Genomic DNA, 24,881 nt, shown 5'->3' with positions numbered 1-24,881 from the left:
TCCTTAATTTAGTTTATCAGTTAATGGATTTCGATTAATTTGATAACTAAAAGAACCATTTGCATATCTCTAAAATAAAAAAATATATATCACACTTTATTTATGTCAAAATATAATAATTAAATTAATTCAAATATATATATATAAGGGTGTAATCAAAATAATAGTATTGATAATATTAGCGTATTGTTAAAAAAAAAAATAATAGTATTGATAATATTAGCGTATTGTTCCCGACATCCAGCTGTACAGTTTATGGGACTTGGGCGGTTTGATGGTGGGATCACATGGATGAATCCCGTGTTGATGTAAGTGGTGCTGAATTACGCGATATGATGAACTGCTGGGCCCACGGCTTGTTGCATTGCATCCCGATTGGGTCGGGTGGGTTGTCAAAGGAACGGACGTTTGCGCGTTATTGAGAGGTGCCCGGACAACTATTCTAGACCAAGGGTGACGCGTAGTGGTCTGCATGACGGACACGCTGATAACAATTACAACTCGAAGACACTAAATTCTTATAGTTAGTCACTTGCTATAAAATTACTCTAGTTTAATCTCTTTAATTTTGTTAAAATAAAATAAACTTAGGGTTAAGCAAAGAAGAATCATAAGCTAATACAAATTTATTTTGAATAATTGAAGACCACGATAGGTATGTGATTAGAAACAAGAATATTTTGTATGATGTGTAAAAATATTTTGGAAGTGTCGTTTTGATATTTTTAAAATATTTTTTATATCAAAAGTTTTAAAAAATATTTCAGAATTGTTTCTTTAAAAATTATTATAATTACGAAAAGTCTCCTATGGTTTTTTCATTTACAAAACAACCCTTCCTTCAGCAGCTCTCTCAATCTCTTTTATACAATTGGGATTTTGAAGAGGGATAGGCATCACCACCTTCTCAGAAATTGCTTAAGGAGGCTGCTGAGCACTTCACAGTTCGCAACTCGCACTCCTTTCCCTATCTCTCCTCCCTCCGCCGGAATACATGGATACGAAGGTGATCTCCACCGGAATCCGGTACTCGAGCTTGCCGGAGAGTTACGTCCGGCCGGAGTCGGAGCGACCGAATCTCTCCGCAGTCGAAGACTGCGTAGATGTTCCAATCATTGACCTAGGATCTGGCGACAGGGAGGCCATAGTCCAGCAAATAGGATACGCCTGTAGTCTATTTGGTTTTTTCCAGGTTTTTCAATCAATTTAATTTATCTCCTTGATTTCACTCTTTCTAGCTATTTTTAGTACTCGGAATCCGACTCTGGAACTCTGAACTCTCAGGTGATAAATCACGGCATCCCGGCGGAGGCGACGCAGCAGATTCTAGACGTGGCGAACGAGTTCTTCAGTTTGTCGGTGGAGGAGAAGATGAAGCTCTACTCTGACGATCCTTCCAAGACCATGAGGCCCTCCACCAGCTTCAATGTGAAGAAGGAAACGGTTCACAATTGGAAAGATTATCTCAGACTCCATTACTATCCTCTCGACAAGTATGTGCCTGAATGGCCTTCCAATCCCCCTTTCTTCAAGTAAGTCCCTCAATCCTTCTCACCTCTCCGCAAATTATCACAATTACTTGCTATTTTATTAACTATAACACATAATATAATTTATTTATTCTTAGTGTTACGTCAATACAAAGTAAAAGAGGACCCGTATGAACAAGTCTTTTTTCCTATGTTCATCTTCACAAATTTATTTAAAAAATCTTACTTTTTAATATAAATACTGACAGAGTAAAAATCCCATTGAGCAAATTCAATTCATACCAAAATTGGTTTAGGTATTTTTCCTCTTTTCCATGCACCATTGCATTCACCCTACCGATCCAGCCCTTTTCCAATATCTCTGTTCCGGTATCTTGCCAAACTTCCGTTTGAAGATCCAATCGAGCCTTGTTCCGCAAATATCCACAACTAATTTGGGGCTGCCGCTGCTTTGCTTTGAGTGGCTCTTGGCAAGTCTCAGACAAGACCCTATCAAATCAAATCAAAATAAAATTAGCGTGTTAAAAGATCGACCCAACTTTACCAATCCTTAAAATATCAAAATCCCAATTGAGGAAAGCCAATGCGAGTTTAAAAGTCTCCATCCAGGTCGGTGGAGTCAAACCTTGTCGCCGGGGAAGAAAAGGCGGTGGGATCACAACGGCTGAGGCCACTTTACTATTCTGCCAATTTTGTCGGGGCGTTGAATTAAAATAAAATAGAATTCTCCAGCGGCCTCTTTTTCATTTAATTATGTCAGGCTACCCCTGTCTCGATTTGAATCGGTCATGTGCTCTGAGCGAGAAAAAAAGCTCCTTTCTCTACCACCGATGTGGTCCCACCCAAAAATATTATTAGTTTTTTTTGTTACCTCAGCCCTGACGTTTTCCTGGCAGACGTCATCAATTTGGGTGATGCCGATTGCCATCGCCACCACTACTACTTGTTGGATAATCGCACTTCAGACCCCCAGAGTTTAGCATAAATACAAAAATGTCCCTCATTTTTTAAAAAATCTTCCCGACCATTTATTTCTGTTATATCTCTGTTTTGATATCTTGCTAAATTTCTTAAAATAAATTCTGAGTTATGTACTTGGATAGACTCATTCATTACGGGTTTGGATCCAATACTTGATCCAAAATGAAATGAGTTCTGGATCTTCAATTGTTATGTGTGGTTGTAGAAGAAATTGTCAACGACAATTAAATCCTCTTACTTCATTCATAGAGGAAGTTGACAATTTATTTTTCGTACTGATTCAAAAATACAAAACTCTCAAGAAATCGAATGACTAAAACTCTTTGTGTGCGGCATTTAGGTGTGTGAACGAGTTCTTCAATTTGTCGGTGGAGGAGAAGATGAAGCTCTACTCTGACGAGCCTCCCAAGACCATGAGGGTCTCCACCAGCTTGAATGTGAAGAAGGAAACGGTTCACAATTGGAAAGATTATCTTAGACTCCATTGCTATCCTCTCGACAAGTATATGCCTGAATGGCCTTCCAATCCCTCTTCCTTCGAGTAAGTCCCTCAATCCTTCTCACCTCTCCGCAAATTATCACAATTACTTGCTATTTTACTAACTATAACACATAATATAATTTATTTATTCTTAGTGTTACGTCAATACAAAGTAAAAGAGGACCCGTATGAACAAGTCTTTTTTCCTATGTTCATCTTCACAAATTTATTTAAAAAATCATACTTTTTAATATAAATTTATTTAAAAAATCATACTTTTTAATATAAATACTGACAGAGTAAAAATCCCATTGAGCAAATTCAATTCATACCAAATTGGCTTCGGTATTTTTGCCTTGTGATTCTACTTTATTGTGGCATTTGTTTTGAGGTTATTAGTTAATCATAAGTGGATGTGTTCATAACATATATTTTGTTTTGTACAAAATTATTTAAAGAATTTGTTTGTTAAATTCTTATTTCATTATTTTTTTTCCTTTAATTCGTTTTTAGGAAAAGTACACAAGTGCAAACCCCAAGTATCATCCAAATTGTTGTCCAAGAATCTCCAGTTAGGAAAATGAAAAGACAACTAGATGAGTATCGGATGATGGAAGGACAGAATATACGTGAGCATATCATCACTGTGTGTGATATGATGCAAGAACTTATATCTGCGGGCTATAAGGAATTATGGACTCAAGAAGCACAGTATCAATCTTTGTTTACCACACTCTTACCACAAGACAAGGAATTAATAACAAGTATTCGGAAATATAGTGGTATAAATTTATGTGTGACATTGTGTTTTTTCTTTAATAAATATAGAAGAAGAGAAATTGTAATGACTTTATATCCAAGTAGCTTACCAGTTGATATTATAAGTTATATTGCTGATATGACGCTTGAAGTCATTTCTGATGATGTCTTTCATGCAATTCCTCGATATTATAAGTTATATTGCTGATATGACGCTTGAAGTCATTTCTGATGATGTCTTTCATGCAATTTCTCGTATTAATAAAATGATTGAATAATGTGTTACTCAATTCATATATTTAGTTTATTTTGCATTTGTAGCAAATTTTTAAATTATGTGTCAATCCACAACTGTGCACGCAAAGAAGTCAGCACCAAGAGGGGAAAGGATACATGGCTATGGAGGAGCCCATTAGAACGACAAACTTTTATTTTATGATCACATGATACGTATGCTTGTAGTAGGCATAACATTGTTTCGCGTGGGTCCCACAGTCCTATGTCACATTACATTAGATATATATATATATATGTATGGCGAAACACCGCAAACACTAAAACCCAATCTGTCTCCAGACATGTCAATGGTAATTAATGAAAATGGAGCGTCCGAAACAATAATTAAAGGCTACACCTTTTGATTTTGTGCAAAGTTTGAGTTCGTTCGTCAAATTATCTTAACCATACCCACCTCCACAACTACGAGAACATTGAATTTATGTGAATTGAATAGGACCAACCTAATCAGGATCGAATTTTTTAGAATTTTCCAACTAAAAATCAAAACGAATAAGGATTTGACTTCATCCATTCGATCCTACTATTAAATCTTATGTATTAACTTTATACGTCTAACAATATGGTATAAGTATATAATTAGATTGTTGTATGCCTAAATCTATATTTTTATTTTTATAATATTTTTATGTGATTATTCAAATTTTTCGTTATTTCTATTACACCCCTTAATCTAATTTTTGAATCAATTTAATTCATGTACTTTAATTTTTTCGTATTTCAACTCAAACTTTATGTTTTTTGATTACACCATTAAATCTATATTTTCTAATAAATTTAACCCTTGTATTTTTTAGGAAAGAACAAAAGTTTGATATACCCAAACTAACTTAACCAAATTGATGGTTCTGTTACTTAGGTGTTCTTCATTTTTTTTTTGTGTTTCTTCAATTTAATCAGCTTGGTTCAGTTTATACGATTTAATTTTAATTTTTTTAATAATCGATTAGTTAGGCTTTTCGAGTTAATCGATCGGTTCGGTTCAATTTTGTTCCTCAATTTGGTTTATCAATTAGTGGATTTCAAGCAATTCAGAAATTGAACAAACTGTTTGCACACTCCTAAGATAACAAAATATAAGTCACACTTTAATTATGTTAAAATATAATGATTAAATTAATTTAAAAATATATATATGGATGTAATCGAAATAATAAAATTTTTCAAAATATATGAATTAAATTGATTTAAAAATATAAATTTAATAATGTAATCGAAATAATAAAGAATTTAAGTGATTTTATGAAAAACAAATGTGAAAATACAGAAAGAAAAATATAGATTTAGGCATTGTTGTGTACACATGTTAAATATATAGTATTTGTTAGAATTATAACATGGATGTAATAATTATGTAATACCCCATCTTCGAATGAGGTTGCCACGTAATTTCGATAAGTTTAGAATACCAAAAAATTGGTTTGATAGTAGTTATTCGTGCCGAATCAACTATAGGGAGCATCTCGGAATGAAATTGTCTAAGAAAAATTATATGGTCTCGACGAGCGTATCGAGATAGGATTTATGGTATCGAAAGAAATTGGATCATGAACGATTTTTGGTACAGCTAAAATACAGCTGCCATTTAGGCTGTAAAACCGAATCGTTGTAGGAGACTCCTGAAAAATCAACGGAATCCTAAGAGAGCTCCGATTTTGTGTAACAAGCAACCCTTCAGTGATTTCAGGATGAAACGATAGCTCGATAAGGACACTGGGGCGAAATCATCCTTTTTAACTAGGCTTCAAGTTATTAATTTTGTGTTTTCAGTATTGTAATGTCAATTAATTCAGTGTTTGAGGATAGTATTGTAATTAAATAATTATTCTAATGAATTTAAGATAAAATTTGGGGTTAATGCATAATTTTTTTATATATATATATATGTAATATATAATAAATAGTATATATATAAATGGCTGTGCGCATGTGCGTGTGAGGCCACCTCTTGGCCGAGATTTTGCTGCAACTTGGAAGAGAATGTCAGCGAGATTTGAGGGATTAGAGCAAGATTTGTGATTAAATTATGTGCGTGGGGGCAAGCTTGTAACAGTGATATATATATATTTATACAGATGGAGTGGTGGCCAAGGCGTTGTGGCTATAAATTGAAATTCATTTTGTCGATTAAGAACAGCAAGCAAGTGGGAGATTGAGAGAGAGAGAAAGAGATTGAGAGAGTTGTAGAGGGAGAAAGCAGGGGCCGATTCGGCCATGGCAGTGAGTGGCCGAGAGCTGTCAAAATTACCGAGAGAGTGAGGGCATGGAGAAAGGCCATGAGAGCTTGGCCGAGTGAAGATAGTAGTCGAGGGAAGCCGCGACGGAAGCTCGCAAGAGCTGCGAGCAGTAAGTGGGAGAGAGCAAGGCAGCTATGGCTGCGCGAGCGAGCAGCGGTAGCCGGTGAAGTGGCCAAGAGCGATGACAGTGCGGCTAAAGGCGGCGATGCGTGGCGGAGGCAAGTTGCAGCCGAGGAGCTGGTGCGCGTGTGCATTGCAGGCTGGTTGTGCGCAGGAGCTCGACCGAGCGTGCATGCCTATGCATGGGTGCAGTGAGAAGAAGAAGAAGAATGAGGAAAATGAGAAGAGAAAAGAATAATGAAACAAAGAGAAAGAAGAAAAGAATGAAGAGGGCATGGCTGTGCGCGGGTGAAGGAAGTGGAGAAGAAGATAAACAGTAGAAAAAGAAAAAGAAAAGAAAAAAAAAAGGAAAAAGAAAAAAAAGGAAAAGAAGAAAAATAGAAAAAATTAGAAAAAGAAATCCTAGAAAAATCCTGAAAAATAGGATTTGGATATTTATTAATATTTCGAAGATTTTGGGCGAGAAATTAGTTTAAGCAAGCGTTTCGAGAATATGACGCGCATACCGAGGAAGCCGGAGATGCTAAGTCAATGTAAGTAAAATTTCTTAGAAAATTTCATAAATTCAAGAATATTATTTTATGAATTTTCGTAGTGAAATATTTGAGAAAATATTCTAAAAATATTTAATCTAAATTTATTGAGGAAAAATAGACAGAAATAGAGAGAAAATTATAGAAAATGCTAGAAATTATGGAAAAATAGGTTTTAATGTTTATTTAAATAAATATGGTGATTAGGATACTTTGAGACTTGAATTGAAGTGGCTTGCGTGAATTTTAAGGTTGGCACGTAAATCGAGGCGATGCACGAATTTTGAGGTAGCTCGATAAGCTTGAGAAGGTAAGTGGTGCTTCGCAACTTAAGTTAGTTTATGAAAAATGTTTTGTTGTAAGTGATTTATGTTCCTCGAAAATGTTTTCATCATATTGACATGCCCTAATATGTATCCATTACGTAGACTGCATACATGACTATGAAATGCATAAATACACATCGATATCATTGATCACGCGCATTTGTGGCCGTATGGAGTACGAACTGGCATCGCTACTTTACCAAGGGTGCACCCATACACCTCAGCCTCGAAAGAGGTGGTCGCAAAAATGGTAGGTAGCATGAGGGATGCAGTTAACACCTACGATGAAAGACATTGCATACACACATGACATAGCATTATGTACCCTTACTTAGATGATTCTTCATCTAACTTAGGTTTTGCCCCTAGAATATTCAAACGTTCCAGGTGGAGATTGTAACAGATTCGAGGATAAATGAGGCACAAAATGGCATTTAGCATGGTGCATAAAGAATGAAATGTATGTCACGTAGCCCCTATAATTAAGTTCTGTTACTTTAGATTCTGAACGTTTTGAGCAATGTTGAAGATGTAAGAATTTATTTATGATTAATGTTAAGATATCAGGTTTCGATCTTTGCTTCCCCATTTGATGTGTATAGTGATTCTCTTTCGAGATTAATAGATGGGAATTCTGCGACAGATTCGAGGTATGATGTGATTTAGTATTAGTTTGAAAGAAAAAAAATTGTCCCAAGTTATAACACGTCTGAAAAGTGAGGTGTTACAGTTGGTATCAGAGCTTAAGATTATTGGAAGCCCTAAGTGACTCGGATGTAGTTGATATCGGAGTTAAATCCTATTTGAAGATTAGGGAATATCAATTTAGAGACTTAAGGGTATCCGGTATTGATGGAACCAGCTAATAAGAATTCCAAGTGGAGGCTTAAGGGAAAGAGACAAGGGTTCGTAAGACGAAATCCCTATTTAGGAGATTCAGGAATTGTCGGTTGAAGACTTAGAGGTTACCGAATTTAAGTGTTGTGTAGTGGAAGTGCATGTCTAGGCAAGTTCTGGCTAAGGAAAGACTTGGTATTTAAGTGTGTCCATTTGTGACCCACCTTTCTTTCTTGGGAACTTACCTGATGTACTATTCATGTACAGACACTATTCTAGTATACAATTACTATTCTCGATGAATAGAAAAAGCCTGATGGAAGCTAGTACAATGATCTAGCTATTGAAGTTAGAAACCGATGATATGATTCGGGTGTAAGGTTGACTCGGTAACCATGATTATGGATCCGAGAGAGTTAGAGAACTGTTGATTTGAGGTCATTAGTCGAAATCATTGCAAGAAATGATAGGATAACTGTGGTTATCAAGGATAATCGAATCATGGATGATTAGTCTGATGTGACATGGCCTAGCTAAACAGTTAGAATCAAATGATAAGTATTTTTGAGGACTATTTAGTGTCTCGAAAATAAGATGAGTAGATCAGGGATCCAACAGATTAGGTCAAGTAAGAGGCCGAAAATGGCCAAGTGATGCGTATGAGTTACATCAATTGATGAGCTAGCAGTAGTATAACTGATATGACTCGCAGGGATGGGATAAGAACCCTAGCAACGTGACGACACTACTGGTTTGGTGTTTGCAGTAACAAATTTGGATTTAGGGACCCACATGCAGATGGTTGATGGATTTCTTGCGATAAGCCCGTCGATCAAGGCATCATAGCAGACTACCTGGAAAACGTTGAAGATCTGGGACAGCCCAGTAGAATCTGTACCTTGTATGGGTCTAAGTCCCAATGGTTTAGGAGTAAGGTGTACCACTAGCTATGATTGATCGAGGTCGGAGAATCGACCCGAAATAAAATAGACTGAATATGGATCGAGTGTCATCTAGGTTCGCAGTCATCTTGGGAGTGGGTGACATGGTGAATAGTGTAAGGAATAGAGTACCTCGATATCTAGTATGGCAATGGGATCACGAATGATCGTGTGCTGATAGTCAGCTGTATCTAAAGAGCGAAATGCGAGAGTCAGTAGATTCTCAATAAACAAGATTTTGGGTAGTAGAACATGGCTAGTTCAAGGCTTTGACAATGAGTTGGCAATCTCAGTTCGAGGAAGAGATCGGGTACCTAAAAGGCAAGAGTTGCTTATAGGTCGTATTGACCCTAAGGAATGATGATGAGAAACCTAGTCAACAGAAGTTGTGACTACGGTTCAGTGTGCCAAGTAGGCGTGAGGATTTGAAAGTTTGTAAGAGAAGACTCATAAGTTATACCTTGTGCATCGGTATGAGAACCTGAATCGTTATTTGAGGTTTAAGGTATCATTCGATAAAGAGTCCTTGGAAGTTGAGGTTTGGTTGTTGGAACTAGGTAACGTGATCTAAATAGAGATCTTCAAAGATGAATTGATTTGGGAGTTTCGAGGAATTTCCCTAAGGATTGGAGTATCATGGGTGACACAAGTACCTGCCTACTCTGGGTTGGCAGTATAATTATGGATTGTTGTTTAGAAGGTTGTGAGAATTTTTGGCGTGCTTGAGAGAGACAGGTAATGGCAAATGTGCCAGGATGTCAGATTGCAGTAGGAAACGCTGCAGATCAAAATGGAGATCTAGAATTTTTGATTTTGGAAAATGGAACTCCTGTTGGGCTAAACAGTTAGTCTAGATAACCCTGGTGGGCAAATCGAGAAATGTGTAGCTAGACAATCACTAAAGTGATGTAAGCAAGTTATGAAAATAAGGAGCCTGTTAATATGTGGTACGGGCACTTGTGGTCAATGAAAAGTCGTGAGAAAGTTGAGGAAGTGAGAGAAATATTAGAATGTGCTCTCGAAAGATTTATTGGGACTATTTCTTAAATGATGAGTCTTAATTTACCAATGATGGCTTGAGAATATTGGATGTTGAGCTATGTGTAGACTAAGAGGTTAGAATAGTACGAATAAAGTTGATAGCACTATTGTCAAGACGACTAGACTTTAGAGTCAGGGAGTAAGTCTAGAGATACAAGTTGGCAAGTGAACTTGTGCTACAGTTGACTGGAAGTCAAAAGAGCCGATGGTCAGATGCAAGGAAAGTAATCAGATGATTTCTTTATGATTGGCATAAGATGGTGCCTTAAGGATCGAGCATAATTAAAGTTAGTTGACATGAAACGTTATTACTCGAGGATTAATTCAAGCAAATTTGAGGATCAAATGATTAATTTGATGATATAAAATGTTATTTGAGGATCAATTTGAAAAGTACGAAGACTTATTTGAGTTGTGGGTATGGATAAATAGATATTAGTATTGCTAGACTTGGAAGATAACGTTAGATTTCAGTTGATATTAAAGGTTAAGTTACGGAAAGAAGTTTTGGAGACAAATAGAATCTATTAATAAAGATTTCTTGAGGAAATAGTTACATAAAGATGATTGTGGTCAATTGGCAAAAACTTGAGATTATATTGAGTGATGAATACCTACAAGAATGAGGAAACAACCTAAATCTCGAATAGATTAGCACAAGTAAAGATTAAGCAATGACTAAGTTTGAGATGACCTAAGGTAAGGCATAGCTAGTTTCGAGGATATGTGATGATGTATAATTGTGATGTTTTTGGATCCAAATGTATGTGAAATAGTTGATGATATAAAAATATTTCTTTGAGGATCAATTTGATAAAAGTCAAGATGTATCGAGATCAGGAACTCTTATCAAAGCATGATTGATTAGTTCAAGAAAATTGACGTCGTGAAAAACCGACAATAGAGAAGTGACAAGAATAAGGATATCGATTGGATGACTTATTGAAAAGCAAATTGAAAATTGAGGATGTGGATATGAGAGTCGTGGGCTCATTACGATGATATGTGTATCGATTTGGATAGGAGTTCAGGTTAAGATTCGTGGCCCAAAGACCAAGTTATGTAGTTATGATTTGAAAGATATGCATGGTTGACAAGTATACTTGTCCAGGGATTAATGAGCATGGCTAGCCCAAGGGTTCTGATTTATATGTGTGATGGTATTCTTAAATTTTGAATAAGATATACATGCTAAAGGTTTGGTGATTAAGAGACGGTTATAGACAGTATAGTTGTCCTAAAGATAAGATCGCTGTAAAGAGCTTTAGCAGGATTATTTGAGATAAGAAAATGAGTTAGGATCTTCCCTAATTATTCGGTCAGTCAAGTGGATGAAATTTTGAGATTTAGGACATGTGGCAAATTTCAAGTACGAAATTTTTGTAAGGAGGGAAGAATGTAATACCCCATCTTCGTATGAGGTTGCCACGTAATTTCGATAAGTTTAGAACACCAAAAAATTGGTTTGATAGCAGTTACTCGTACCGAATCAACTACATGGAGCATCTCAGAATGAAATTGTCTAAGAAAAATTATATAATTACGACCCTTGACTCAGCAGCTCCCTCAATCTCTTTTATACAATTGGGATTTTGAAGAGGGATAGGCATCACCTTCTCAGAAATTGCTTAAGGAGGCTGCTGAGCACTTCACAATTCGCAACTCGCACTCCTTTCCGTATCTCTCCTCTCTCCGCTGGTATACATGGATACGAAGGTGATCTCCACCGGAATCCGGTACTCGACCTTGCCGGAGAGTTACGTCCGGCCGGAGTCGGAGCAACCGAATCTCTCCGCAGTCGAAGACTGCGTAGATGTTCAAATCATTGACCTAGGATCTGGCGACAGGAGGTCCATAGTCCAGCAAATACGAAACGCCTGTAGTCTATTTGGTTTTTTCCAGGTTTTTTCAGTCAATTTAATTTATCTCCTTGATTTCAGTCTTTCTAGCTATTTTTAGTACTCGGAATCCGACTCTGGAACTCTGAACTCTCAGGTGATAAATCACGGCATTCCGCGGAGGCGACGCAGCAGATTCTAGACGTGGCGAACGAGTTCTTCAGTTTGTCGGTGGAGGAGAAGATGAAGCTCTACTCTGACGATCCTTCCAAGACCATGAGGCCCTCCACCAGCTTCAATGTGAAGAAGGAAACGGTTCACAATTGGAAAGATTATCTCAGACTCCATTACTATCCTCTCGACAAGTATGTGCCTGAATGGCCTTCCAATCCCCCTTTCTTCAAGTAAGTCCCTCAATCCTTCTCACCTCTCCGCAAATTATCACAATTACTTGCTATTTTATTAACTATAACACATAATATAATTTATTTATTCTTAGTGTTACGTCAATACAAAGTAAAAGAGGACCCGTATGAACAAGTCTTTTTTCCTATGTTCATCTTCACAAATTTATTTAAAAAATCTTACTTTTTAATATAAATACTGACAGAGTAAAAATCCCATTGAGCAAATTCAATTCATACCAAATTGGCTTCGGTATTTTTCCTCTTTTTTCGTGCACCGTTGCATTCACCCTACCGATCCATCCCTTTTCCAGTACCTCTGTTCCGGTATCTTACCAAACTTCCGTTTGAAGATCTGATGAGGAGAACACCCTCGGTCCCATAATTGCGCCAAGACGGATACCCAGTGGCGGTCAAAAGATACATGGCAGACAAGCATCACCACGTCAATCGGATAAGCACTCAGTAAAGGAATCTCCGAGACCTCAGGAACAGGCTAACCCACCGAAGGTCACAGAGGCAACAGCTATCCCGAACTCCTCGGAGACGAATACTATCGCGATATCTTTATCGGGAAAGTCCCGAAGAAGGCGGGAGAGAGATCCCAAAGATCCCTCCATGATCCCTATCCCGAGAAAAGGTAAGAGAAAAAGGTGGGAGATTCTTCTTATCCTTTTCCGAGAGATATAGTTTAAAAGGGACAATTAATTTTAGATCAAGAACTAACTTAATCATCGGAGATCGACCGGGGGAGCAAGCCCCGTCTCCATTGCAGGTACCATCGGAGAGGCAAGAAGGGAACGTGCGGCTACCACTTCAGAAAATCTATCATCAATTGGCGCCCACCGTGGGGCCGACATTCTTCTCTTCTATCTCTCCAGTGCAGAAAACAACCTTGCCTTTTTTTTCTCTACCTTGAATGGCAACCAGAAGACAGACGTCTAGGGCCGTGGGGAGCAACCCCGTTCCAGAGCCGAGTCAGCAGAATCCTCCCCGAAACTCGCCGGGGAGAGCTCGGAGTCCGGAGGGCCCTCCGCCTCCCCCCGATCGGATAGCACTCCTGGAGGGTCAAGTGCAGCGATTGACGGAGTTACTCATGGGTTTTCTAGATCGCCAGCATCAGCAAGCCCAGCATTCTCGGGCAGAAGAAAGGCGCGAGCCCCCAAGAGAAGAGGAGTCCTATCGACGGGATGAGAATCCGCAGAGGCCGGGACAAGATGATGGTCGTGGCGAGGCGACAGAGTCTCTTGATTTGTCGTTTGTGCAGCAGCGGCAGGAAAGAAGATTGCAGCAGTTAGAGGAGGAGATGGCCGCCCTAAAACCGAAGACCGGAGAAGCTCAGGGTGTAATACCCAGGAATGATTTGAGGTCATAAGTAATATTTGATGAAGGGTACAAGTGGAATTATCGAAAGAATAAGGCTATATGACACACTAACGCAGTTTTAGATAATTAAATCAGTCGGAGGGAGTAACCCGGACCTTAGATAGCCAAAGAAAATTATACAATATCGACAAGTGATTCGAATTATGATTTTTAGTGATGAAAGAAATTGGATCAAGAACAGTTTACGGTACAGCTGTCGACTGGGCTGAGAAAATCGAATCGACGTTAGAGATATCTGAAAAGGTCAACGGAACGTGTCAAGGACTAATATTTTAAGTATAAAACAACCCTTAAGCGATTTCAGGTTAAATTAAATGGATTTAGGGTTAATTTAACTAGTCGGGGCTAAGTGCAGTTTTCTAAATCTGCCAGAGGGAGGTCAAAACGGTAATTTTTCAGGAATTTCGAGGGTCAAACGAGATGTGCTAAGCTTGGGGGACTTAGTGGTATATTTGGATTTATCAGGGGTGTTGTGAAAAGGGCAGAAGTGTCGTTTAAAGAAATTGGGGGCCAAAGTGTAATAAATGAAAAATGATGGTGTGAACGCGTAGGAAGGTGGCCGCCGCAAATCCACTCACATGGAGGCCAAATCTGGAGATTGGACGGCCGAGGGAGGTTCGGGGGAGGTCGTATACGGCGATGGGATGCTTGGGGTCCAAGTTGAGGCCGTTGATTGGCCGGAATTCGATCGGTTTTTGGGTATAAAAGGGGCCGAGGGTTTCGGATTTTGGGGCGTGAAATCGACCTTGTTTTCGAATGATTTTGGGAGATTGATTAAGGGGTTTCTGATCCTTGTGTCAAGGAGAAGAAAATGGGAGTGTTTTGAAGCATTTTAGATCAGTTTAGAGGCCAAACGAGGCTTGGCCGAGAACGGGTGGCGGACCGCCACTGGCCGCCTGTAACTGCCCGTTTGGGGCGTTTTCCGGTGACGTTTCGGCACGAAAATCATGCCATTAGGATCGATTCTCCAAGGGCTTCAAGGGGGTATCTTTTGTTTGGGCATCGGAGACGTCGACGGCGGCCGGAAAATTGGAGAAGATGGTGGCGCGTGGCTGCACGCGCCAGCCTTCACGCGCAGCCACGCGCTAGGCGCGTGAGAGCGCGTGCCAAAGGGTAATTCAGTAATTTTAATTCCAGTATTTTTGTTAATTTATTTGAGGATTTATCATGTTGAAACATTTTGGAAAATGTTTGAGGAAATAATTATTTTGGAATTATCAAGGAGAAAATTGGGAAAATTGGGAGAAAATAGAGAAAATTAAGGAAAAATTGAGGAAAATGGATTTTAATGCTTCCTCAATTAAATATGATATTTAGGAAGTATCTTGGCTGGAGGTTGAGCACAAGTTCAAGTATTTGGGATTTGGCGCGCAAATCGAGGTGTTGCACAAGGAACGAGGCGATCTGATTACGTTCGAGGTGAGTGGTTTGATTCCAACTTTTCCTTGTCTTGGAAGTGTTTTTAGGTGCCTGTGGTGAGTTCTAGTGAGCGGTTATACCCTCCTAGACATAGATTGTTTTACAAGGCTTTTGCTTATGATCATTGTGTCGATATTAGCTACATTGCATTAACTGTTTTATTTTAAAATGTTGGTGCATGGCGTGTAATTTTCATATCATTTAAATTGCATCGTTGGGTCCGTATGGGGCGGGATGAGGTCTACTTGAGATTGGGACAATGTTAATCCAGGTGAACGGGTGTCACACTGGGGCACTCGAGGGAATAATGTTAAACCAGGTGAACGGGTGTCACGACGGTGCACTCGAGGGATTAACGTTGGACCAGGTGAACGTGTGTCACAGTGGGACATTCGAGGGATTAAGTATGTCAAGGTGATATCTCGAGTTAGACGTGTCTTGCATGTTGTCGTACAGTATGTCATGTTCGTATGTCTTTCATGCATTGTATAACTGTTTCATACCTTCACTTAGATGTTTATCATCTAATCTGGGTTATGCCCCTGGAACGTTTAATGTTCCAGCCAGGGACTGCTGCGAAGGCAAGGATGTGGCCGGTTGAGGGCCAATGATGCTTAGTCTGTTAGTCGTTGTAACGTTTGGAGGCTTTAGTATGTATTTTAGGTTGTAAATGAACAGTTGTATAATAGCGATTTTTATCATTTGATCTGTATTAAGTATTTTTGCTATGGAAATACAATGGTGTTTTGGTATTAGTGTATCCGCTGCGTTGTATTAAGACTCGTTTAGTTTAAGATTATTGATCTTGATAATTAAACGGGCAAGACTGGGGTTCGCGGGGTTTTGTTTCTGCATGTGAAGATTGTTCTTGAAGTACCGCGCGTGTGTAACTTAAAGAGAAAAAAAAAAGAAATCCCGGGAATACCCTTATAGTGACACGCCTGGCGAGACGGGGTGTTACAATTGGTATCAGAGCCCTAGGTTAAAACCCTAGGACGATTTGGTTAGGTTGTTGAATTTAGCATGATTAGAACTATTGAATGAGAACTTAGAACGGGATTATGGATTCTAGGAGACATTCGGAACATAGTCGAAATGGTATGGAGACTCTAGAAAGGTGAAATTTGAGGTTTTCAATTTGAATATACTTTCAGCGTCAAGGGGAGACGAACAAGTTCTATTCACATCTTTTGAAATTAGGAAGCTAGTGAAGAGGGTCGTCGAAATGAAAGAGATATATGATCCAAAACCTTTGAGGAATAAATACTTTGGTAATTCCGGTACAACTTGAAGTATAGTATAAAATCTATTTCGGAAGAATCTTAGTGAATCGTCTTAGTACCCTCCCGTTTGGGACATGTTAAATAATGGTGGAGTCATGCCCTGACAAAGATAAGAGAAACGATGGAGATTATAAGGAGAACCTGTCAAGGGCGTGGGAAAGAAAAACGACTTGAAGATCTTAAGGTTAAGTTAGATATCAAAATTGAGGACTTAAGAAAAACGGATTCAGTTAGGGCTAACTAGTGAAAATCCCGAATGAAGACTTAGGGGAAGGGAGCCGGTAGGTCGTAAAGACAAAATCCCTGCTTGGAGATTTGGGGGTTTGACGGTTGAAGTCTTTGAAATTGTTAATTAGAAAAAAAAAATACTAGATTTATTTAAGTGCTGGAACATTGGATTGGGAGTTAGCATCCAACAATTTGGGTCGAATGTAAGATTGGTTCGATAAACCATAATTGAGGATTCGTAAGAATCAGAAATCGTAGATTGGAGATCATTAGTTAAAATCAATCTCACTAAATGTTGGGATAACTGGTGGTTATTAAGAAGAAACAAGTTGTGGACGATTAGTTTGATATAACATAACCTAATTGTAAGTCAGGTTTTGATCGAATGGTATAAGGATTCAAGGGAAAGAATGACTTGGTATGGATCGAGAATCCTAAGGAACGACCCGATACGAAACCCAATGTGATTCGATAAAAGCTTTTGAAAATAGAATTTGAGGGTTTTAGGAATCCGAAATTATTGATGGGGATATAGAGATAGAGAAATCGGAATTGATGACAATAAGGAAATATTACCTTAAGAAAACGACTCATAAGAACGAGTCGTATGTGTATGGTTTCATATGTTATTCAAGGGCAAAGAAAGTTAAGGTGTAAATTTGAGTCTTGTGAAAGTTTTGGGAAATTATAGAAGAAAGAGCTATATCAAGGATATTAGTTTAGGATCTGACAAGGAAAACGAATCAGAATTGACTGAGGATCAAATTCCTGTTTCGGAGTTTTGGAAGTTTTCTTGGTGGCAACTGGAGATTTAGGTAACAGATTTTGGGTGGCAATGAGAATTTCTCTTTCGAGTAAAATTTTGGAGTATGATCCAATTGTTGCCAACTTTTCATGGCATGGATTCTGAAAATCCATATACTCATATGAAAGAATTTGAGAAGTATGTAGCACTTGCATGGACCATACAGCAAATGAGGATGTCATAAGATTAAAACTCTTTCCATTCTCACTGAAAGATAAGGCAAAAATATGGTTAAGCACTCTTCCACCTAGATCTATAGGAACTTGGAGAGAAATGCAAACAACTTTCTTAAAAAAATACTTCCCTGCCAACAGAACTGCTACTCTTCAAAGACAAATCATGAACTTTGCCTGTAAACCAAATGAGAATTTTGCGCAAGCGTGGGAAAGTTTAAAGACCTTCTTCACACTTGTCCGCACCATGCTTTTGAGCAATGGAGAGTGGTCAGTTTCTTTCATGATTCACTCACTCCCCAATTGAAAATGCTAGTTTCTACAATGTGCAATGGAGAATTCTATGAGAAGACTCCAGAAGAAGCTTTCCACTTCTTTGACACATTGGCTGAGAATACAAGGAACTGGGAAGTTGGTCCAACATCTGCTCTTGATTCAAGAGAAAATCCACAACCTAGAGGGAGATACCAACTGAGTGAGAGTGACGATTTAAATGCAAGACTAACTGCTTTAACAAAGAAAGTTGAAAACATGCAACCCAAAAAGGTGCAATCTGTTAATCAAGTGGAAGTAAAGTGTGCTGTGTGTGATGCAACAGATCATTCAACTGAAGAATGTCCTACCCTACCTGCTTTCAAGGAGGTATTGTATGGGCAGACTAATAACAATCATTCACACAACTTTGAGGGGAGACAAAATCAAAATCAGAGTGGAGCCTATTATGGGAATAATCAGAACTACAATTCATACAATCCCAATAATAGAAATCACCCCAATTTTTCTTGGAGAAATGATTCTGGAAATCATTCTCAACCTCCCTTCCCTACACAACAGCATACCTTCCAACAAAATCAAGGTTATTCATCCAATACTTACCAACCTCCTCATAGGAGATCTTTGGAAGATACCTTGCACCAGTTCATCCAAAGTCAAACAGGTATCAATAATCAGGTTGCTCAGCTTGTCAAAAATCAAGACCAAACAAACAGAGCCATAGAAGACATTAGGAGCCAGTTGACCAAGATAACACAAACATTGAGTGTGAGAGAACCCGGGAGGTTTCCATCCCAAACTAATCCTAACCCAATTAGGCAAACCAACCAGGTAGAAGCTTCAAATAGTGAAACCAACACTCATGAACAAGTGCAAGCAGTGACTGCCCTAAGAAGTGGAAGAATAATTGAGAAACCAACTGATCCTAGGATAAACCAACATGTTGATGAAGAAAAAGAACCAAAAGATCATGAATCCACCGTGGAGAAAAATGAGAAAAATGAAAAACAAAAAGAAGATGAGAAAGAAATTCAATACAGGCCCAAACCACCTTTTCCACAAAGGTTGAATCATTTGAAAAAAGAGCAACAAAATGCAGATATATATGAAGTGTTTAAGCAAGTGAGAATCAACATCCCGCTGTTGGATGCAATCAAACAAACACCTTCATATGCAAAGTTTTTGAAAGATCTGTGCACTGTCAAAAGGAAAACAAATGTGCATGAAAAGGCATTCTTGACTGAACAAGTCAGCGCCATTCTCCAATTGAAAACTCCTCCCAAATACAAAGATCCAGGCTGTCCAACCATTACATGCATCATAGGAAGTCAAAAGGTTGATCGGGCACTCTTGGATTTAGGAGCTAGTGTCAATTTGTTGCCATACAGTGTGTATCAACAGTTGGGATTAGGTGAGCTTAAACCCACTAGAGTGGCCCTTCAGCTGGCTGATCGATTAGTCAAAGTTCCACGAGGAATTGTGGAGGATGTTCTGGTACAAATCGATAAGTTCTACTTTCCAGTGGACTTCATCGTTTTGGACACCCAGCCGCATCAGGGGCCTCAACCTCCTGTGCCAGTCATCTTAGGTCGACCATTCCTTGCCACATCAAATGCCATCATCAATTGTAGGAATGGTGTGTTAAAGCTATCTTTTGGGAACATGACTGTAGAAATGAATATCTTCAAGGTAGCCAAACATCAGGACACTGAGAGTGAAGTGGAGGAGGTAGACTTGATCCAAACACTGACCAATGACTATTTTGAAGAGTTCATGAGAAGACCCAAAGAAGGAAATCAAGATCTCGAAGAAATAAAAGAAGTGGAAGTCATAAGCAAAGAAAGTGAGAAGCCTACATGGATGCCTGGTTTAGAGCCATTAAGGAACTTGGACAATAAGCTCATGGCTCCTGATAGCCATCAGTCCACGCCTGAGAGAAAGCCATTGCCCAGTGATTTGAAGTATGTCTTTCTAGGAGAAGGGGAAGCATTCCCAGTGGTGATCTCTTCAAGTTTGACACCTCAGCAAGAGCAACAACTGATAGAAGTTCTAAAAGCACACAGGAAGTCATTAGGATGGATCATTTCAGATTTGCAAGGTATTAGCCCTTTGATCTGTACTCATAAGATATTCTTGGAAGAAGGAGCAAAACCAGTTAGGCAAATGCAAAGGAGATTAAATCCCAACATGAAAGAAGTTGTCAGAAAAGAAGTGCTTAAGCTATTGGATGCTGAAATAATTTACCCAATCTCTGATTCTAAGTGGGTAAGTCCAACACAGGTAGTACCCAAAAAGTCTAGAGTCACTGTTGTAAAAAATGAGAACAATGAACTGATTCCCACGCGCATCCAGACAGGATGGCGTATGTGCATTGATTATAGAAAGCTCAATTCTGTGACAAGGAAAGATCATTTTCCTTTGCCTTTCTTGGATCAAGTTCTGGAGAGAATAGCAGGCTAAGCCTACTATTGTTTCTTAGATGGCTACTCAGGGTACAATCAGATAGAAATTGCACTAGAAGATCAAGAGAAGACAACTTTCACATATCCATTTGGGACATTTGCATACAAGCGCATGCCATTTGGGTTATGCAATGCTCCAGCCACCTTTCAAAGGTGTATGATGAGCATTTTCAGTGAAATGGTTGAGCAGATTGTTGAAGTATTTATGGATGACTTTTCTGTTTATGGAAGTAACTTTGAGGCCCGTTTGGAGAATCTGAAAAAGGTTTTAGCAAGATGTGAGGAAACAAATCTGATACTCAATTGGGAAAAATGTCACTTCATGGTGAAACAGGGCATAGTCTTGGGGCACATCATTTCATCTAGGGGGATGGAGGTAGACAGGTCAAAAATTGAAACAATTCAAAAACTCCCTATCCCTAGGAATGTGAAAGACATCAGAAATTTTTTGGGACATGCAGGGTTTTATAGGAGATTCATTGCTTCCTTTAGCACCATAACAAGACCCTTGTGCCATTTGTTGTCTCAAGATGTTCCGTTTGAATGGAGTCCTGCCTGTCAAAATGCTTTTGATAAATTGAAAGATGCACTCATTTCAGCACCTATCATTCAGTCCCCTGATTGGTCCCTCCCGTTTGAACTTATGTGTGATGCTAGTGATTACGCGGTAGGAGCTGTGTTAGGGCAGAGGAAGGATAAGAAACCTCATGTGATATATTATGCTAGCAAAACTCTTAATGAGGCACAAAAGAATTACACCACTATAGAGAAAGAGTTACTAGCAGTTGTCTTTGCCCTGGACAAGTTTCGATCTTACCTCGTAGGGTCACTAGTGATCATTTTTACTGATCACGCTGCTCTGAAGTATTTGTTCACAAAGCAAGATGCAAAACCCCGTCTGCTCCGATGGATCTTACTCTTGCAAGAGTTCAACATTGAAATCAGAGACAAGAAGGGAGTAGAAAATGTGGTGGCTGACCATTTGTCAAGGATTCCAAGTCAAGATCTCACACAATTTGATGAACCAATTCATGACAATTTCCCTGATGAGCAACTGTTTAAAGTGAATGTTATTCGTGCATCATCTGTTGTCCATTGGTATGCCGACATTGCGAACTACCTGGCAACTGGTCTGATCCCAGACCATTGGAGTAAGCAAGATAGGCATAAATTCTTCAGAAAAGTCAGAACCTTCTTTTGGGATGAGCCCTACCTCTTCAAGTATTGTCCTGACCAAATCATCCGTAGATGCATACCCGATCATGAGCAACAAAGTGTCATCAATTTCAGTCATACTTTTGCATGTGGAGGCCATTTTTCTGTCAAGAAAACAGTTGCAAAAATTTTTCAAAGTGGATTTTATTGGCCGACACTGTTCAAGGATGTGTACAAGTTCTGTTCAAATTGCGATCGATGTCAAAGGTTAGGAAGTCTGTCAAGGAGAAACATGATGCCATTACATCCAATCCAAGTGTTAGAAGTTTTTGACTGTTGGGGTATGGATTTTATGGGCCCATTTGTCAATTCATTTGGTCATGAATATATCTTACTTGCTGTTGACTATGTGTCCAAATGGGTAGAAGCAATCCCGGCCAGAACAAATGACCATAGGACTGTCGTGAAATTTTTGAAAGAAAACATATTCAGTCGATTTGGGATGCCACGAGCAATCATCAGTGATGGGGGTTCCTATTTTTGTAATAAAGTTGTGGCAGGATTAATGAAGAAATATGGTGTACTGCATAAGGTTGCAACACCATACCATCCCCAAACCAATGGTCAAGCCGAGCTAGCCAATAGGGAGATTAAGCGCATATTGGAAAAGACTGTTGCTGCTAATCGTAAGGATTGGTCCTTAAGACTAGTAGACGCTCTTTGGGCGTACATGACAGCTTACAAAACAATTTTGGGAATGTCTCCCTATAGGCTAGTATACGGTAAATCTTGTCATCTGCCGGTGGAAATTGAGCATAAAGCATATTGGGTAATTCATAAGATCAACAAGAGTCTAACTGAAGCAGGCTTATCCAGGAAGCTCCAATTGAATGAACTTGAGGAAATTCGGAATGAAGCATTTGAAAATGCACGATTGGCCAAGATTCGCATGAAAGAGTTACATGATCGGCACATCATTCGAAAAAGCTTTCAGGTAGGGCAACGGGTACTCTTGTATGATTCTCGATTGCATCTATTCCCAGGAAAATTGAAGTCTCGATGGGTCGGCCCCTTTGTAATCAAGTCCATCTCAGGATATGGGGCATTTGAGATAGAAAATCCGGAGTCAGGACAGCTTCTAACAGTCAATGGTCATAGGTTGAAACCATACCAGGGTAGTGTTGAGGAGAATGAAGGAGTTGTGGATTTAGATGATCCATCATCATCTGATGAGTAGGGAAAGTTTCCTATCGTCTGGGAATCTGACGTTAAAAGACCACCTTTCCATTTAGGTTAAATGGATGTTTATAGATCTGAAAAAAAAAATAAAAAAAAATTAAATAAAAAAAAGAAAAAAATAAAATAAAATAAAAATAAAATAAAATAATAAAGAATTATATATATAAGTTGTTCATTTTCTGCATTACTTAATTAACTTTGATTCAAATAGTGTTTCTCTGTGTGTAGTCTAAATAAAATTTTTTTGCATACGAGTTCATGCATTGAAGACCACCAGGTATGCCTATCTTCTATCCTTTTATTGTCGATTGAGGACAATGCGCAATTTAAGTTGGGGGGTAAGGTGTACTTGATTTTATTGGTGTTTGAAACTGATCCATTGTGCAAATAATTTTGTTAGACTCGATAATATTGTCTTGTGTGGTATGTATGATTTTATTAGGCCCCTAAAACAAAACATTTATTAAAAAAAAAATCAAAAAAATAATAATAATAATAATAAGAATAAGAATAAAAAAATTAAAAAATAATAATAAAATAATAATAAAAAAAATTTTGAATTGAGAGAGACAAAATTGACGCTGGTGGTAGCTATCTTTTCTTGGGCAGTGCAATCACACTACCCTATAAAGGATAAGGCACACTGCCAAATGTTGAAAAATGAGGCACCAAGCATTGAAAAAGAGACGCCAAGCATAACCCTGTAATTATGGCATGCCTCAAGCCGAGTGTAAAATAGTGATGGTCATTGCTCTATAAGAGACTCCATATCTGTATAAGGCAAGCCACCCTTCTTGAGCTCAGTCTTCTTTCCTTTGTGTTATTCTCCGATCAGGTACTCTCATCCCTTTTGTAAAGTTTATAGTTCTTTACTTTTTTTCTTAGTATAGTTAAAAAAAAAAAAAATGGATCTTTATCTCTCAAAAATTCACAAGTACTATCCATCTCTCTCGCAGAATGATTTGAAAAAAATTTATGTTGTTAGGTGTGAAAGACTTAGGTTGTTGATGCTTAATAACATCCCTGAAGATATTCGTTGGCTGATCGAAGCAAAAGTTCGATTAGCTGGTGAAACTTCACATAGTTTTAAGCATTTTCCAGGCTTAGGAAAGAGTAGTTTTGCGAAGAAAAGAAGAGCGAAAAGAGTGAATGGTTGTTACAAATGTGCTCGATGGACCTATAACACACGATGCAAATCTGTGGGGTTTACGTCCATAAATCGAGAAGATAAAATTAGTTTCATAAAGGATGGACTGAGTAAGGAGTCTCTGGATGATATCCGATTGACTCTTGAGACGCATCGGTGTGGAATAGTGCAAAGAGAACTTCTTGCTTTATGGACCCAGTTCAGAAGTGACCACCAACGCTATAGTCTTGGGAATCTGACTAAAAACGACACTGTTTGCCAATCTATAAGAAAATTGGATGGGAAGCTTATCCCCACTTCATAGAAAGTGTTTAAGCCGTTTCTGGACGTAAAACCAGAGGAAGATGTGAGCCACAATCACAACTACTTATACATACGCATGATTTTTGTTTGTATTTATTTCTTGTTGAATTGTTGTATAGCTACTTTTGATCGCCAAACTTCTTTTCAGGACATACAAAAGGAACAAACATGGAAGGCCAGTTAGTTCGTCGAATCATTACCATATGTGTACTTTGTGGCTCTCAACTTGGGAGCGATATTTGTTACGCACTTGCAGCGAGCGAACTTGGTAAAAAATTAGGAGAGAAAAAAATTAATTTGGTATATGGAGGGGGAAGTCGTGGATTGAATGGTTATGTTTCACAAGCTGTACATCTTGGAAATTCATCTGTGGTAGGTATAATGCCAATCCCTTAAGCTGAACCACATATTTCCGGGATTACACGCGGTCAACTTATAGAAACGACTTCTATGTCTGAGCGCATGGCTTGTAAGATTAATCAGTCAGATGCCTTCATTGCTTTACCAGGAGGTTTTGGAACACTTGAAGAAATCTTTTGTATAATCTCTTGGGCCAAGAGTAATCTCCATACCAAACCTATTGGACTTTTAAATGTTAACCATTTTTTCGATGGGTTACTCTCTTTTCTTGATCAGGCTGTGGACCAACAGTTCATTTCTCGTTCAGCAAGAAAGATTCTCATTTCTGCATCCACCATTGATAAGCTGCTAGAGAAATTACAT

General features: G+C 38.5%; 2 protein-coding genes and 1 long non-coding RNA gene across 4 annotated transcripts in view; 2 read left to right on the top strand and 1 right to left on the bottom strand.

The window, feature by feature from the left end:
• Window positions 1–834: 834 nt before the first annotated feature.
• Window positions 835–4,009, top strand: LOC127805173 (protein DOWNY MILDEW RESISTANCE 6-like). Of its 2 annotated transcripts, XM_052342233.1 has the most exons (4): window positions 839–1,192; window positions 1,285–1,532; window positions 2,812–3,012; window positions 3,466–4,005. In XM_052342233.1, exons 1-4 carry the CDS (start codon window positions 995–997, stop codon window positions 3,917–3,919), a joined length of 1,101 nt encoding a protein of 366 aa, XP_052198193.1. In that variant the 5' UTR covers window positions 839–994; the 3' UTR covers window positions 3,920–4,005. The 2 variants fall into 2 exon arrangements, with proteins under 2 accessions (XP_052198194.1, XP_052198193.1); XM_052342234.1 differs by lacking the exon at window positions 2,812–3,012 and having other exon boundaries at window positions 835–1,192; window positions 3,466–4,009.
• On the bottom strand, window positions 1,282–2,256 carry LOC127805225 (uncharacterized). The gene is made up of 2 exons (XR_008023982.1): window positions 2,116–2,256; window positions 1,282–1,979 (listed from the first exon to the last, which is right to left on the bottom strand). It is a non-coding gene; the product is annotated as an uncharacterized LOC127805225 (long non-coding RNA).
• A 7,710-nt stretch (window positions 4,010–11,719) lies between the features above and the next one.
• LOC127805199 (protein DOWNY MILDEW RESISTANCE 6-like) overlaps window positions 11,720–24,881 on the top strand; it is a 70,345-nt gene continuing 57,183 nt past the window's right edge. The window contains exon 1 of the mRNA XM_052342236.1: window positions 11,720–11,945. Within this exon, the coding sequence (XP_052198196.1) occupies window positions 11,748–11,945 (198 nt within the window). The 5' untranslated portion in view covers window positions 11,720–11,747. The remainder of the gene's footprint in view (window positions 11,946–24,881) is intronic.

The sequence above is a fragment of the Diospyros lotus genome, chromosome 1 (genome assembly GCF_014633365.1).
Source record: "Diospyros lotus cultivar Yz01 chromosome 1, ASM1463336v1, whole genome shotgun sequence".
Lineage (NCBI taxonomy): Eukaryota > Viridiplantae > Streptophyta > Magnoliopsida > Ericales > Ebenaceae > Diospyros > Diospyros lotus.
This window is presented reverse-complemented; position numbering and strand designations above follow the sequence as displayed.